This window comes from Syzygium oleosum, unplaced genomic scaffold (genome assembly GCF_021117445.2).
Source record: "Syzygium oleosum isolate NSW1041296 unplaced genomic scaffold, Sole_v2.1 Sole_v2.13, whole genome shotgun sequence".
Lineage (NCBI taxonomy): Eukaryota > Viridiplantae > Streptophyta > Magnoliopsida > Myrtales > Myrtaceae > Syzygium > Syzygium oleosum.
In genome coordinates, this window is record NW_026607497.1 from 4,782,858 (window position 1) to 4,799,214 (window position 16,357).

General features: G+C 42.2%; 2 protein-coding genes across 2 annotated transcripts; both read left to right on the top strand.

The window, feature by feature from the left end:
- Positions 1-3,208: 3,208 nt before the first annotated feature.
- On the top strand, positions 3,209-4,231 carry LOC115664361 (receptor-like protein 9DC3). The gene has a single exon (XM_030586298.2). It carries the CDS (start codon positions 3,209-3,211, stop codon positions 4,181-4,183), a length of 975 nt encoding a protein of 324 aa, XP_030442158.2. The 3' UTR covers positions 4,184-4,231.
- A 10,783-nt stretch (positions 4,232-15,014) lies between these two features.
- LOC115664943 (ethylene-responsive transcription factor 3-like) lies at positions 15,015-16,144 on the top strand. Its single transcript, XM_030586823.2, has one exon. The coding sequence runs from the start codon at positions 15,235-15,237 to the stop codon at positions 15,967-15,969; it is 735 nt and encodes a 244-aa protein (XP_030442683.2). The 5' UTR covers positions 15,015-15,234; the 3' UTR covers positions 15,970-16,144.
- Positions 16,145-16,357: the final 213 nt, after the last annotated feature.

The following is a 16,357-nucleotide window of genomic DNA, read 5'->3' on the forward strand; positions in this document are numbered from 1 at the left end:
GCAACTAAATCACGAGCCACAAAATTTTTCAATAACGAGATAGCCCCACTTTATGTAAATTCCATATCTATGAAGTACCGCCCACCAAATTAAATCTTTTCGACTCTAAATTTACGTAAAGTGGGACACAACCATCGAAGACAATGCTTAATTATAGAGTCCCGGTCATGGATAAAGCTATGCGAACTTAGTTCGCTAGCAATCACTATGTTCGCAAGCAATCATCGTGTCTCCAACCTTTAGAATGAGTAGGCTCACGCCATATTCCAACTCAACCAAGGTCGGACAATCTCGTAAAATTCCTGAATCATGGTTGACAACAAAATCGGTTTTATCATTGAAAAAAAAAAAAGCAAAGCAAATAAAAGATTTACTTCGATAACGAGATAGCCCCACTTTACGTAAATTCCGGATCTATGAAATTCCGTCCATTAACTTAATTATTTTCCGAGACGATCAATTATTCGGGCACCTTTTCCATCACCATACAAGGAAAACATGGCGAATGTTGTGTTCACATGATCAAAGCATAAATGTTCAATTTTGTGCCCCAACATCCTCTAAGACCTTATGATATACACGTTTAAAGAATCTACAGTAATATGAACACCTTAGTAATCGTGTGAAGAAGTGAAAAGATTTCGACAGGTCTGAAAGTTCTTATTTTATCGTAATGACAATTTCCTAGTTATACTTGTCGCTGGGGCATCGACGAGCATATTCTTTAGCTCATCTCCAAGTGCCCACAGAAAATGCAGTTAAAGAATTTAGGACAGTCAAGATTGTCGATCGTCGAATAGAGTTGTTGGCGCCGTGGCATGGGGGTAGTACACGTGGCAAGACACCGGGCGCGCAAGGACACCCACCAAGACTTTCCCGTGGAAATCTATGACCCTGATAATCTTATTTTAAGAAGACTTTTGACTTCGAACTTCGAGAGGAGACTTGCGTGGATCATCACTTTGCACTATAAAAGGGCTGTATAAGTGGAAGCACTCTCCAGTCTCCACCAACAATATACTCGCTCGCTCGCATGCTAATTTGCAGAATGGGGTGGCATCAAACCCTCGTCCTCCTCTGTTTCCTCCCTTTCTTGCATTCCTCCCTTCGCTCTGTCTCGCCCCTTTGCCCTCCTGATCAACGCGATGCCTTGCTCCATTTTAAGAATTCGTTCGTGCTTGATAGCGAGGCATCGGACTTGTGTGGTGGGTATGACCATGTCATATCTTATCCGAAGACAAACTCGTGGAACAAGGGCGTGGACTGCTGCTCGTGGGACGGGGTCACGTGCGATGGTGTCATGGGTAATGTCATTGGTCTTGATCTTACTTGCAGTTGGCTTCGTGGCACTCTCCACTCCAATAGCTCCCTCTTTCTCCTTCGCCATCTTCAGAGCCTCAACCTTTCTGGTAATAATTTTGCTGGCTCACATATTTCGTATAATCTAAGTGCATTTGTAAAATTGACCCATCTGAATCTCTCTCGTTCACACTTTCGGGGTGCCGTTCCCAGTGAAATCTCTCGCCTCTCCAAGCTGGTATCACTTGATCTCTCTGTCAATTATATTTCCTACCCATACCCATTCTCTTCTCTTAGATTGGAAAATTCAGTCTTCACGATACTTGCTCAGAATCTAACAGCATTGAGAAAGCTTGTTCTTGATGAAGTAGACATGTCCATGGTTTCACCAAAGTCCTTTGCGAATTTGTCTTCCTCTTTGACATATTTAAGCGCTGTTTTTTGTTCCTTAGGAGGGATATTTCCGGACACTGTTTTTCGATTACCGAGCCTTAGTAATCTCAATATAAGTTTCAATGACGTGTCCGGAATTCTTCCCAAATCCAATTGGACTGGCCCTCTTGAGTCTTTGTCTGTCGCGTATACAAGCTTTTCAGGAGAAATACCCGATTCAATTAGTACCTTGGAGAGTTTAACAGTTTTAGATCTTATAGGGTGTGAATTCACGGGACACATCCCATCATCATTGGTAGATCTCAAGCAACTCCAAGTTTTATATATTGCCGGGAATAGCTTTAGTGGTGTTGTAGATTTTGAAATCTTTACAAAACTTAAAAATCTCCGAAAGCTTATGATTTCTCTAGAACTAAATCTAATCTATGATACACTGAAGTATACGTTCCCGAAGCTTGAAGTTTTGGGGTTGTCTTATTGCAACTTGACCAAGTTTCCCTATTTCTTGAATTCGTTGAAAAGATTAACGTACTTAGACCTCTCTTCAAATAGGATTAGTGGGGAGATCCCTAGGTGGTTTTGGGGAATAAGTCATGATACATTGGAAACATTAGATCTTTCTAATAACCTTCTGGAGGGAGTTGTACCACAATTGCACTGGAAGAGATTGTCATCTATTTACTTCCACGAAAACTCATTCCAAGGACCACTCCCGATCCTTCCATCTTCAGCTTTTATATTTTTTGCCTACAACAATCGTTTCACCGGTGAGATCCCCTCTTCGATTTGCCAATTAAGTTCACTCCAAATTTTAGATTTGTCTAACAATAATCTCTCCGGGAATATACCATCATGTTTTGGTAATATAACCAATATTTACGATCTAGCCTTGAGCGGAAATAAATTACAAGGACCATTACCGCGCTCCCTAGTCAAATGCGTGAAATTATTATCACTGGAGATCAGTTACGACGAGTTCAGTGATATCTTCCCACATTGGATAGAAGCACCGCTACTACAGCTCCTTAGTTTGCAATCAAACAAATTTCATGGTAGGATCAACCTCACTACCTTTGGACTCTCCTTCCCTGCTCTTCAAACTTTGTCTATTTCCAACAACAATTTCATTGGACGGTGGCCCACCAAGATTTTCTTAAACACCTCATTGGCAATTATAAATTTGTCCAAAAACAAATTTGGAGGGCCAATTCCACTTCCATCTCCTGTCACATTTTATTATTCCATCGCAAGTAATAAAATAACAGGAAAGATCCCCTCTTTGATATGCAACGCTATGGAGCTCCAGATCATTGACTTTTCCAACAACAGCTTAACAGGCAGCTTGCCTCAGTGCTTACCAAATTTTAGCACCAGTCTATCAGTTTTGAACTTAGGAATGAATAACCTTGACGGCACAATTCCTCAATCGTTTTCTTTGAGATGTAACTTGATGACTCTTGACTTGAGTCGAAATCAGTAAGGCATATTGCCCCAGTTGCTTGTCAAATGTTCATATATGGAAGTTTTGGATCTCGGTGACAATCATATTGAGGATACGTTCCCAAGTTGGTTGGGAACACTCCCAGAACTAAAAGTTCTTGTTTTGAAGTCCAACAATTTGAAGGATCTTTTGAATATTCCCAGAGGAGCTCATCTCTTTCCCAAGTTACACATTTTGGACCTCTCCAACAACAACTTCAGCGGTCCTTTGCCAGTCAACTTGATAATTAACCTTAAAGCCATGATGAATGGCAGAAATAGGACGGACAAATCATTATATATGATACGATATCTTGGGGAACAAGGTAAGCTATTGAGGCCATATGAAAATTCCGTGACCCTGACCATGAAAGGGCAAGAGATTGAGCTATTGAAGATCTTGACCTTCCTCACAGTTATTGACTTGTCGCACAACTCTTTCCAAGGAAAAATCCCCAAAGTTTTTGGACATCTTCACTTTCTTGTAGGGCTCAACCTTTCTCATAACTATCTCACAGGTTCCATCTCTCCGACTCTAGGGAACTTGACTAATCTTGGATGGCTTGATCTTTCTTCGAACAAGCTTAGTGGGGTAATTCCTAGAAAATTGGGAGATTTGGCATCCTTTGGGTACTTAAACCTCTCGAGGAACCAACTCACTGGTCGAGTTCCTCAAGATAAGCAACTGAGCACATTTTCAAGCGACTCGTTTAGTGGGAATCCAGGCTTATGTGGAACTCCATTACCAAAAGCATGCCCCGGCGATGCTCAACCTCCTCCGCCATCGTCCACATCAACTTTCAACCACGAAGGGCATGAGAGTTGGTTCAAACAGAAAGTATTGTGGATAGGTTATGCATCAGGAATCGTAATTGGGATTTCGATAGCATACATTGCATTTGAAACGGAAAGACCCAAATGGCTCACACGATGTGTGAAATTGTTAGAGAGAAGAGTAGCCGGGTGGATGGAGAAGCCAAAGAGGAAGGCCATCAAATTTCATGGACATTGAAATTGTTTGAGAAGTTGTCTCTGTAAACTAGCATTGTAAGTTCAGCGAATAAAGATGTCACCATGACAGCTCGTAATGTCATTTTCCTTATGAAGGCTTGTTTCTAATGTATTCCCTCCTTGTTTCTTGGTGCTATTGTATATTAGTTGAATTAAAAAGATGAATAATATTGTCTTTCAAGCACACGGCTTTAAAAAAAGACGAAGCAGAAAACAAAAGAAAAAAAATGAAGCAAGTGCCATGAACCTCCACACTTCCATCTTCCCGTGTGCGTATAGTTTTTTCGTCCGTGAAGACCGGCCTTAACCCATTCAGCCAAAGTTGCCAATACGTTAATCTGCCAAGGATATATGTCCTGGAGAATCGATACTAAAATCTGTGTGTAGGACAAACTTTTATTCTATCCAAAGTAAATCTTTGGGCGGAACGTGCTTAACATCATGTTTCAAAAAATTGACTTAGGACATTTGTACGATCGGTTGGTGACGGCAATATGCGAAGTTATATTAAAATTCGAAGGTCAGTAGAATTCATCGATCTCCATATCGTAAGTTTCTGCTAAACCTTGGTCTAACAATTGATGTTAGAACCGTCTTGAGCTAATGCTCATTATGAGTGAAAATCAATAATTGCCATGAATTCCATTTCTTCTCATGCCTTCTTTTAACGTAGGCCACAGCTGAGCCCGGTCCATCTGCAAGTTGGGCCTTCCGGTCGGTATGCTCTAAGACATTAGTCTTCATCTTTTTCTTTTTTTTTGTTGATCGTGCTCTAAGACATTACTTTGCTCTCGGGTTTTTTTTTGGGTTAATACTATGAAAACCCAAACTAATACGCATGTGACAAAAATTAAACTTATTTTTTTGTCTCAAAAAATCACAAACTAGTACACTTGTGACAAATTTACTCTCTGTTAGTTTTTATTAAATTTTACTGTTAATTTGCTGAGTTGGATGACACATGGCAGTTGACAGGTGTACCGATTTTGGGTTTTACCATTCATGACCAAGTTTGAGATTTTTCGTGGTATTAATCCAATTTAACGGAAACTAACGGAGGATAAATTTGTCACAAGTGTACCGGTTTGAAGGTTTTAATGGTCAAGAAATTAGTTTTGGGTAAATTTGTCAAAGGCATATCAGTTTGGAGATTTTTGTGATCAAAAAAATAATTTTGGGCATTCCGTGGTATTAACCCTTTCCTTTTTTCTTTTATGGTTAGGCCATATTTGTTCCTTTGTCTTACCATATGATATCTTATTATATTAGCAGTGTTGGAATTTCTCGTGCAAATTTCATGTCGGGCTCATAGCCTTCACTCGCACGCTCAATCAAATGGAGTGATTTTTGGTCAACTTAGCTTATCATTTAAGGTTGAATGTTCACTTAATGATTTCCGCACAAGAAAAACTTAGGATAATCAAGAGAACCTAAGTTATAATTAACAGCAACTACCCCCGCCCAAAAAATTTCAAGGGGATTACTAATTTGAAAATACTGTCATGTTCAACGGAAAGATTATTTTTTAAAGGGTTAATATCACGAAAAATTACAAATTAGTACATCCGTGATAAATTTACCTAAAACTAATTTTTTAACCGCGAAAAACTCCAAATTGGTACACATGTGGCAAATTTACCAAAAATTAATTTTTTAACCACCAAAAACCCCAAATTGGTATACTTGTGATGAATTTACCCTTCGTTAAATTGGATTAATATCACGAAAAACTACAAACGGATAAATCTGTGACAAACAAAGGGATAAAAACCCTAAATTGGTACACCTGTTAACTGCCACGTGTCATCTAACTCAGTAATTTGACAGTAAAATTTAAGAGAAATCAATGGAGGGTAAATTTGTCACAGGTGTACCAGTTTGGAGTTGGTTTGGGTAAATTTATCACAGATATACCAGTTTAGGTTTTCCATAGTATGAACCATTTTATTTTTTCTTTTATGGTGGGACCAAAATTTTTCTTTTTGTCATTCCATACGATATCCTAGTATATTAGCGGTGTTGAAATTTCTCATGCAAATTTCGTTTCGGGCTGATAGCATTCACATGCGCGATCGATCTGATGGAGTGATTTTTGGTCAACTTAGCTTATCCTCTGAGGTCGAATGTTCACTTAATGATTTTTGCACCTGATAACTTACAATAATCACAAGAATCGAAATGTAATTTACAGCAAGCACTCCCGCCCAAGAACTTCCAAGGGGATCACTGATTTGGAAAAAAATATTGTAATGTTTAAGGGAAGGATTATTCCTCACAATGTGGATCGCAATTTAGCAAAAAAAAAAGTGTATTAGTAATTAAAAAATTATGGGTTAATACCACGAAAAACCCCAAACTGGTACACCGTGACAAATTGGCTCCAAACTAATATTTTGACCACTAAAAACTCCAAACCGGTACACCTGTGACAAATTTATCATTCGTTAGTTTCCGCTAGATTTTACTATCAAATTTATGAATTAGATGATACGTAACAGTTGATGGGTGTAACCACCCGCCTAGGTGGCGTCGCTGGAGCGAGCACTCTTCCTCTCGCAAAAAGTTGAGCGTTCGAATCCCGGGCGCCGCAGGGTGACTTAACCGGTGGCACGTGTGTGGTGGCTAGCACGTGTCGCCCCCAGGGTTTACCCCCCGGCTGTCGGCCGTGCGGGGGTTCCCTGAGTTACCAAAAAAAAAAAAAACAGTTGATGGGTGTACCGGTTCATGATTTTCCCCTCCGTTTGTCACAAATTTACTATTATTAATCCAATTCATAAGAGGATAAATTTGTCATAAGTGTATCAGTCTGAGGTTTTAAGTGGTCAGAAAATTAACTTGGAGTAAATTTGTTATAAGTATATCCATTTGGGTTTTTCATTTTATAAATTCAAAAATTATTTATTGAATGCTTAAGAAACGGGTGTGAACCAGTTTTGTTGTGATGGGATACAATGATGGAGGACGTGGAGGGGGTGGAGCTTGGGCCCAATGGGGGAGGAACAGCTGGCCCCGTAAAAGGCAAAAACCCACCACACCACTCGATGCGACAAATCATGGCCGAAATGCACCGGTGGTGATCCCTCTTCCCCTTTTCCTCATATCGGAAATCATTTCTCTTTTATCTTTTTAATTTCCGGAAAATTTTGGAAAAAAGAAACGAAGAGATTAAAGAATTGAAAAGATCTGACCGACCCGAACCCCTCACAACGCTGTTGCGTGCTGTGCACACCTTATCGTCCCCGCGGTTCTCCATCAAAAGCCGAGAAAAGAAGAAGAAAAGGAGAGAAAGAGAAAGAGAAAGAGAAAGAGAAAAGGAAGGAAGGGGGGGGGAGGTAATGTGTGGCTGCGATTCCCGGAGATGGCGTGGGGAGGTTGGGCGAATTCGTGGGGATTTTGTTTAGGGCTTTTGTAAGTGCGCGTCGCGATGCTCCAGAAGCCGGTATTCCACGACCTACCCACCCACCCACCACCACCTCCGCTGTATTGCTAAGTAGCCCTCCTAGTCCTAGTGGCTTTTCATCCGCGTTTTGATTTGGTGGAATTGGTAGGCTGGTTTTGGTGTCGCTGGGGCGGGGATGAGGATGGCAATGTCGTGCCACGTCCCTTTCTGATCCAGATCTCGCTCCGTTGCGACGTATTTTCTACTTTTTTTTTTTGTAAGAAAAGAGATAGAGCCCGGAAATTACGTCGTTACTCTCCTAAGAACAGAGGAAGCAAATCTATCAGCGGGCTCTCTAATACGTAATTATCACCCCCATTGTTGGGTTGGATAACCCAATTTCGCCGGCCTATCTACATGTGCATTTCCCTCCCTGAAATTATGGAAAATCTTGACCCGTCGAAAATACTTGAGCATGCTTCTAATATGAGAAATGAGTGTGTCGCCCAAAATGAAGCGACGTAATTTATTTCCGAAGCAGAGAAATGGATGCTTGCGAATTCGCTTCCCAAACATATCTACCATTGTTTGTCTAGTGAATTTACTCAGATTATGTCAAGACGTGTAGCTTACTTTACATATTTTACTTTGCATAATGAGATCGATGATGCTTTTATGAAAAGAATTTTCCCTAGTAAAGTGGATCTAAGATAAGTTCACATCAATCGACTTAGGCTTGGCCTAATTAGCTACCCTCGCATTTGGACAGGGCAGGTACATATTTCGATCCCTACCTCTTAGGCTTGAGGGTGTGCCGGTGTGTAGAAGCTAGCAATTGCAAAAAAAGAGAAAGAAACGGGTAATGTCACAATTAGTCATTATTATTAACTCAAAAATCAAAATCATTCTTCTTACTGTTCTTTTTTTACTTTTCGAAAATCGCTCGGCTACTTTTTAAAGAACGTCAAGAGGGTTATACTTTTTTCTTTTGATGGTCGATTTTTGCCGACATAGACCGTCTGATTATTGACTTGGACACACTTATACACATGTCGAGCTATGACTTGCTCAATTTACGTGGCACCAAATTGGCACCACGTCAAGCAATATAAGAAAAAAAAACAAATTGAAAGAGAGAGAGGGAGAGAGATGGGTGAGTCCATTACGACAACCATAACTACCAACTAAAGCTCTAAGCTCCCGGCCACCGGGGCCATTCATGCTCAAGCTCGCGGATGCCATCGCCTACTCAAGCTCTTGACCATGGCCGCTCAATTTGAGCTTGTTGCAACCATGGCAACTTGAACTTTGAGCTCGATGTGATCATGGCCGGAAGATCTTTTCGAGCCACGAAATTCAAGGCCATGGCCACTCGAGCTTCGAGCTCGCGGCCCTGGCCACTCAGTTGGTGGTTGTGAGGTGGTACAAATAATAGTTTTTGCATTGTTGTGGTTGTTAAATTTTGTGAGTGTTTGATTTAGTATGATTTGAGGAAGAAGAAGAAGAAGAATCTGTAGGGGAGAGAGAGAGAGACAGAGATACAGCATTCAAGAAAAGCAAAAGAATACCACGTAAAACGATAAAAAGGAAACCAAAATCCATGCCCAAAGATAGTTGACGCCAAGTCGGCAAATTTCCATCGCCGGACCCAAATAAGTACCACCGATGGCACTTGACGCACCCATTCTATAGGCGCTTTTTCAGCCCGTTCTAATGTATGTAAAGTAAATCCGTCAGAAATCTGCACAATTCGAAATGAGCAAAAATTGCAATTAGATCACGAGCAGAGAAATTTCTCAATAGTCATCGGTCCCAAACTTTTCACGTTAATACTCGTCGTAATAACTTCGCACACAAGACTGATGATTGCGGGCAATTTCTTCTTTATAGCGTGAAATTAGAGTATTGAGTGTATTTTCCCCTATTGAAGTCAAATGGCATCACGTACAAAAGATTATTTCTTGGTCCAAAAGCATCGTCAAAGCAAAAACCATCGAACGCAAATGCTTAATCATCCAGTCCCGGTCATGGATAAAAGCTACACGAATATAATTCACGAGCAATCATCGTGTCTCCAACCTTTAAAATGATTAAGGATCACGCCTAATTCCAACTCAACAAAAGGGTCTTGGAGAATATTGTAAACTCCACAAATCATGACTTGACAGCAAAAATCCGCACCAAACACCTTCCCCAGCAAAATTTCAATCGATGGGCGCTTTCAGATCCGAGCTTCTTCCCCTTTTTCAACCAGAAAAGAAGCAAAGAAAATAAAAAGAAAATTTACTTTGATAGCGATATAACCCACTTCACATATATTCCCGACCTATGAAACAACCCCCATCAACTCGGTTATATTTTCAGTCGGTCCATTATTTCGACACGTTTTCTATGACATACATGAAGAATTATGCCCAATCGTGCATTTGCACGATCGAATAGTAAATGTTCAATTCAGTGTCCCGATATCTTATAAGACCTTATTATATACACGTCGAAAACAAGTAAAGTAATCGGAACACCTAAACTAGCGTACATCCCCATAGATGATAGAGCTTGATTTATCGGTGGATACAACTAGCTAATCAAAGGATGGGGACCAAGAAGATAACTTTGTCGCTTTCTTCCGCCGTTTCTATTTTAACTACGACCCAATAAATTACGAGTCCATTAATAAATAAATAAAAGGAGGACATGAAATGCACCGAACAAGTAGCCCGTGAAGCGAAAGTCTAATACGCGAACCCCCATACTATGCCAGCATTCGGACACGTGTATTTTGACATTGATTGGCATCCCATTGCTGGCTTCGCTCGCCAACCAGCTATCCATCCTGAATATGGCCCATTACCATATCGACAACAAATCATCCTTCTTCTTTTGTTTTTTTTTTGGTTATTATAAAGCACGACCCCGTTAACGAATTTTTTCTCGGGGTTATTATTAAGCGTGTTAGGGCACGGATGAAAACCATTGTCTTCCTCGGCCCTGTTTCTAGTGAAAAATAGACTTTTCTAATTTCAATTCCCCGGACAAGTTTCTGAACAGAAAGTACACGAAACTTCTTTTCCCAGAAAAGAAATTGGTTTGTTAAGTTATTCTTAAATTTCTATTTCCGACGACAGTGAGGGCGAGTAATGAGAGAGTCGTTATTACCGTTTTCAGGTTCCAGAAATATCAAAGTAAAAAAAAAAATTTACTTCTCAATTATGTTCCGAACCTATTTTCAAGAACAGAAAAATAGAATAATAGGGAAATAGTTATCATTCATGCCGTTAATTTCTATTTTTTTATTTTATATTTTATTTTGTCTAGTGCGAGAAACATCAAAATTTGTTTTTTTTGCTTTAAATTCGTTTGTTCAAGAAGTGTTTTGGAGGCAGCGTAAGTAGGAACTTTCTGTCCACAAATACAACGACAAGAAAAAAAGGACGAATTCCGTCTGCCGACCGGTCGTCTTCCCCCCCCCGCCCCCCCTTGCCGGTCAAAAAGAAAACCGCAGGAGGCCAGCACAGCTTTCGGGAACGGGGGGCGACGGACACGTGTCGGTAGGCCGGGGGCGGGTGTCCTCTTTCGTTTTGGGAAAGCAAGCGATTCTCGAGCGGCGCGAGCCATTTTTGAGCCGGACGGAGGGAGGGACGGCCCCGTAGATCCCGCGCTTTTGTCCCGCGGGTTACCCGGTAATGCGTGACCTGATTCTCCGGGGCGTTGCCGGTGACCCGGTTCCGTTAGGCCAACCACATGTGGCCAATCTCTAATATTTTGTATGCTCTTGGGCCAAATCAACATTCGGCTTTTTAAGTGCGAGATGTGAATGCAAGTTCCCTCCTTTTTTTTCTAAAGGAAACCCTCCATTCCAACAAAGTAATGAGAATATTACAAAGAAGAGTCACTACCTCTGGGGATATTATTAAAAAGAAAAGGAAGGAATAGTTTCTGCTCGATGAAATGTCCGTTTTGCCAGCCCGTGAACGACGCTATTTCTGATGTGTGCGGGTCTCACGAGAAACTGCGCCGCGAGTTGCTGCGGACTAGAGAGCAAGTGTCTGAGACGACGGGGCGAATGCTCTTATGGAAAATACCCTTTTGTTGAATGGCATCGATTAACGCTTTGCAATTACTTTAGAAAAATCGCGTTGTGGATATCGAGGGACTGAGCAGATTTGCAAGCGAGGAGAAGAGCTGCCGGCTGCAGTTGCCACTCCTGCTGGCGAATTCCATCTTTTGCGTCTTGTCCATGCTTGTACAAATCGAGCTTCTAGCCGATTGTGCAATAATACCAATGGCCCCTTTATTTATGTTCCAAGTGATGCATCTACGTTAAATTTCTTCTTCTTTTTTGTCAACAATCTACATTAAACTTCAACTTTTGATTTAACGAGGGAATCTAGGATCACAGAATTGGGTCCAGCTCAATCGATGATCATGTAAATTTCTCATGAGATCCATATAATTAACGGATCTATTATGATACACTTGATCCAATGCTTTTGAGTCGTCCAAAATCCACTCATGGAAAGGGCAGGGAATTTAAGGAAAGCATTGAGGCTACATTTGGTCATCTTGACATTTTTACCAAATTGGATATAACTAAGATAAGATTCTATCATTCTAATAACCTATATATTGTTTGGCAAATGTTCATGAATGTGCATATACATTACTCAAATTGGTGGTGTACAACGGATATAACTGATTGAATGTAGAATATAACTTTCCTTTTGAGATTTCGAAAAAAAAAAAAAAAGAAGCTAAGGCATGGGTCGTAATAGTGTTCACATCACTCCCCAAGCTTGGTGTGACCACCTTCGATCGTGCAACACTTACTTGGCTGCTAGTATCGGTTTCAAGATTAGATCTCATATCTGCAGTGATTGAGCACAAGAAATAGGCACAAGGTTGCCTCAACGACCAAATCCCAAATCTGAGGTTGGCCAGGTGTTGTGGCGGTTGCGTAACCAGCGTCGACATGACTGAACAGTGACTATGCAAGGTCACACAACCGGGGGGAATGTGGTCACATAGCTAGCATCGGTGGCATGACCGGCACCAATAGATCACGAATCTAAAGAGAGAGATAGAACAAGCAAAGCGGTCGCTGAGCTTGTCGAATGACCGTGACCACCGTCACCATGGCACTCCCGAGATGGCAACCGCCGCACTTGTGGTCACCATTCATGGCGGAATCCACCATTCTCTCTCCTTCTCCCTCTTTCTTCCAGGACATGGCTCGGTTTTTCTTTCGTGTTCTTTTTTTCCTATTATTTTCCCTTGATTGTACATATCCTTACCGGGTGTATCCCTATAATATAGTGTTACATCCGATTCACCCAACATGCCCTAATTAATTAGCAGAAAGGGATTACAGCGGGGCAAGTCCAATAGAGCATTTAACTGGTCTTTCAAAACTTAATAGGGTTTAAAGTTCGGAACGAATTTTCTATGCTGAGTCACGAGACTATTCGAATACCAGCGACAAATCCGTATAAGTGCGGAACGAGTTCAAGATTTCTTGGGAATAACTCGGAAAATTTGAACATGAAAGACATTTTGCCATAGGATTTTCAACCGCTAGAAGAGTAAGTATCATCTGATTCGTCCGGTTTGGCGAGATTTCATCGCGTATTGCGGTCAATATGAATTTGGTTGCGCGCATCATGTTCATCATCAAAGTAAATATTCATCACGACAGATAGAGAGCGAGAGAGAGAGAGAGAGAGAGAGAGAGAGGGAGGAGAGAGAAGTGCGGGGTGCGTATGGCGGGCCCACGTGGGGTCATTGGGTTGGCAAGTCAGAGATCTGTGGGGCCCACTTTCTGGCGTGATTGGGGATTTTCTTTTTCTTTTTCCCTTTTTTTTTTCCTTTTTTCACTTCGCAATTGAAGCGGCACGATGATGGATCGCAAATTGCGACCGTCTTTGTCCAAATTGACAACAAAAGCGAACATTATAGATGTGCTAATTCCTTAATCCGTCTTGAACACCGCTAATTTGTCTCCTTCCTTAATCTGTCCCCATGACAGAATACATAGAAAAAAAGTTAAAAATGCAGTCGGTCAAAGCTAATTACATCCATAAAAAAAAATATCATGAAAAAAAAGAATATGAGATCGGTATAGATTTCTTTCACATCAAATGCATAATCTTTCTACTAATAGAGATTTGGCCTTCAAAGGATTGACCGAGTAAATAAAAAGAAGGAGATATCGGTTATCAAGAATGTTGGAATGCTCGGGCTACAATAAGTTTGGAAAATGGGGAAAGTTACAAGCTTTAGTTACTAAATTGAAATGAAATGCTTCATGTTCACATTCTTTGGACCGTCTGAAATTGGAAACTGCATTAACGCACCTTTATGATTGTTTTTTTATGTTTTTGTTCCGAGGCATTAAGGACACTTTCGAACCAAGGTCCTCGACATTACTTGGATTTATATGAATTTGCCTTGGCATCGTGTTCGTAGGACCTATTTATTCGTAATGACTTTGCTATAGATACTTGATATATCGATATATGTTCAATGGCCAAATGAAGGGTTAGTAGCTAAAATTACTCTAAGTCTTTTCGAACTTTGTTTCTGCATTTGTGTTATGATTAATGCAAAGCAGAAAGTTAATTTTTACGTTTATCGTCAAGTACTTAAAATATTATTTGAATTTAAGAAATTATGAAAAAGATTGTACATGCATGCATATGTAAAATACAAAAAAAAATCAAATTACTTGCTCTATGAGATTCGAAGAAAAGTAGAACATGAAAAGCGAAAAATCGCTTCGAACAGATCATAATGTGGCGATCCAACAAAATAATACTTACTGATTTTTTGAGATGCACATTTAATGAATCATCATCACGGTCTGTGTCAAGGAAAGAGGGAGAGACAAGGAAATGAAGAAAATATTAAAGATTTTCACAAAAGGGGAAAAGGAGTGAAATTTCGAAATTTCTTTTTTTCGCCGGGTCCATTTTCCTTCATTGTTAACCTAAAAAAACAGAGAATCGGCCATATTCTCGTTCGCGAAAAAGAAATTCAGAAACTCGTTCGGCGAGAGAGAGAAGGAGCGAAAGGAACCAAATATAAAAAAAAACCAACTCCACGAAATTAAAAAAAAAAAAGAGCGAGAGAAATAAAAGAAAGGGAAAAGGAAAGTGGTCGGAGGAGTAGGTTGGTGGGGACAAGCCAAGAAGGTAAGGACGGTCGAGAGAGAAGAAGACCCGGCTGCAATGCAACAAAAGAAGGAGCCATTTCTCAACCAGAAGAAGACCCCCAAAATAAAAATAAAAAACGAAAAATCATTTTCTTTTCTTTTTTCCAAAAAAAAGAAGGAAGAAAGAGAAACTCTCCACCCCAAAGAAAAACAAATCGAAGCCATCTCCTTCCTTACCTTCCTCTCTCTATCTCTCTCCCCCACACCACACCCACCCACGAAACCAGAGAAAAGGCCAAAAGAAACCCCAAAAAGAAAAAAACGAAGGAAAGAAAAACACGTAAAAAGGCCCGAGAAACGAAGGAACAAAGAAAGGAAGAAATCACATAAATCCATCCCCCATCTCTCTTCGCAGAGAGGAAAGAAGCAGCAGCTCCGGCCCTTGTTGCTCTTTCCTCTCCCATCCACCCATCCATCCATCCATCCCAACCTCTCCGTCTTTCTCTCTCTCTCTCTCTCTCTCAGCATGATTCCGACCCGAGCCGCTGCGACGCCGGACGACGCCCCGGAGCTCGCCGGATCGGCCCCGAAGAGCCACCAGCAGCAGCCGCAACAAGAACAGCAGCTCGGCGCCGGCGAGCCCAAGTACAGGGGCGTGCGGAGGCGGCGGTGGGGCAAGTACACCGCCGAGATCAGCGACCCCATCAGGAAGGCCCGCGTCTGGCTCGGCACCTTCGCCTCCGCCGAGGATGCCGCCCGCGCCTACGACCTCGCCGCCGTCCGGTTCCGCGGCTCCAAGGCCAAGACCAACTTCCCCATCTCCCTCTACGAGGGCGGCGGCGAGGAGGCCCGCGCCCAGGCCCCCCCGCCTCCCCCGGCCCCGGCCCGGATCCGGCACCGCGGCGCGGTGCGGGAGGACCCCCAGCAGAGCCGGCGGGCCTTCCAGCAGAGGCCCACCTGCAGCAGCCTGAGCAGCACCGTGGAGTCGTTCAGCGGGCCCCGGCCCCCGCCGTCCGCCGCGATCGCGGCGCCGCCGCCGGCGGAGAAGAGGTACCGGAGGTCGCCGCCGGTGGAGCCGGAGGACTGCCAGAGCGACTGCGATTCGTCGTCGTCGGTGGTGGACGATTGCGGAGGGGGCGTCGAGGAGGGGTCGTCGTCGACGTCGTGGTTTAGGAGGAGGGGGCCCTTGCCTTTCGATCTGAATCTGCCGCCGTCGGGCGGGGTTGACCTCGACGGCGAAGATCTGCGGCTGTGCCTGTGAGTTGCTCGGCGGCCGTAAAGAACATCAAAGCCTCGTCTTGAATTTATTTTTTATTATTTTCTTCAAATATCCTGGTGGTATTCTCATTGCGGAAATGGAAAGAGATGTGGAATGCAAAAAGATGAGGTGGGGGTACGATTAAAGATGAAATGAAAAGAGAAAGTCTTTAAGCTGATGCGTATTGCTGGGCGATTTGTGCTTGAAAATCGACTGGTTCCTGTGGTATGAATATGGTGGATGTGGCTGTTTCATCTTCTTGCTTCTTCTGGGCCTATGAACTGATGCGTCTTTGCCGATGCCTGAAGGTTACCTGTGCATATGGATCTGCAGGGGCGGGGGATGTCTCTGTGGTCTGTCCCTAGATTAGATTAGCAAAGCGTTACTGCGA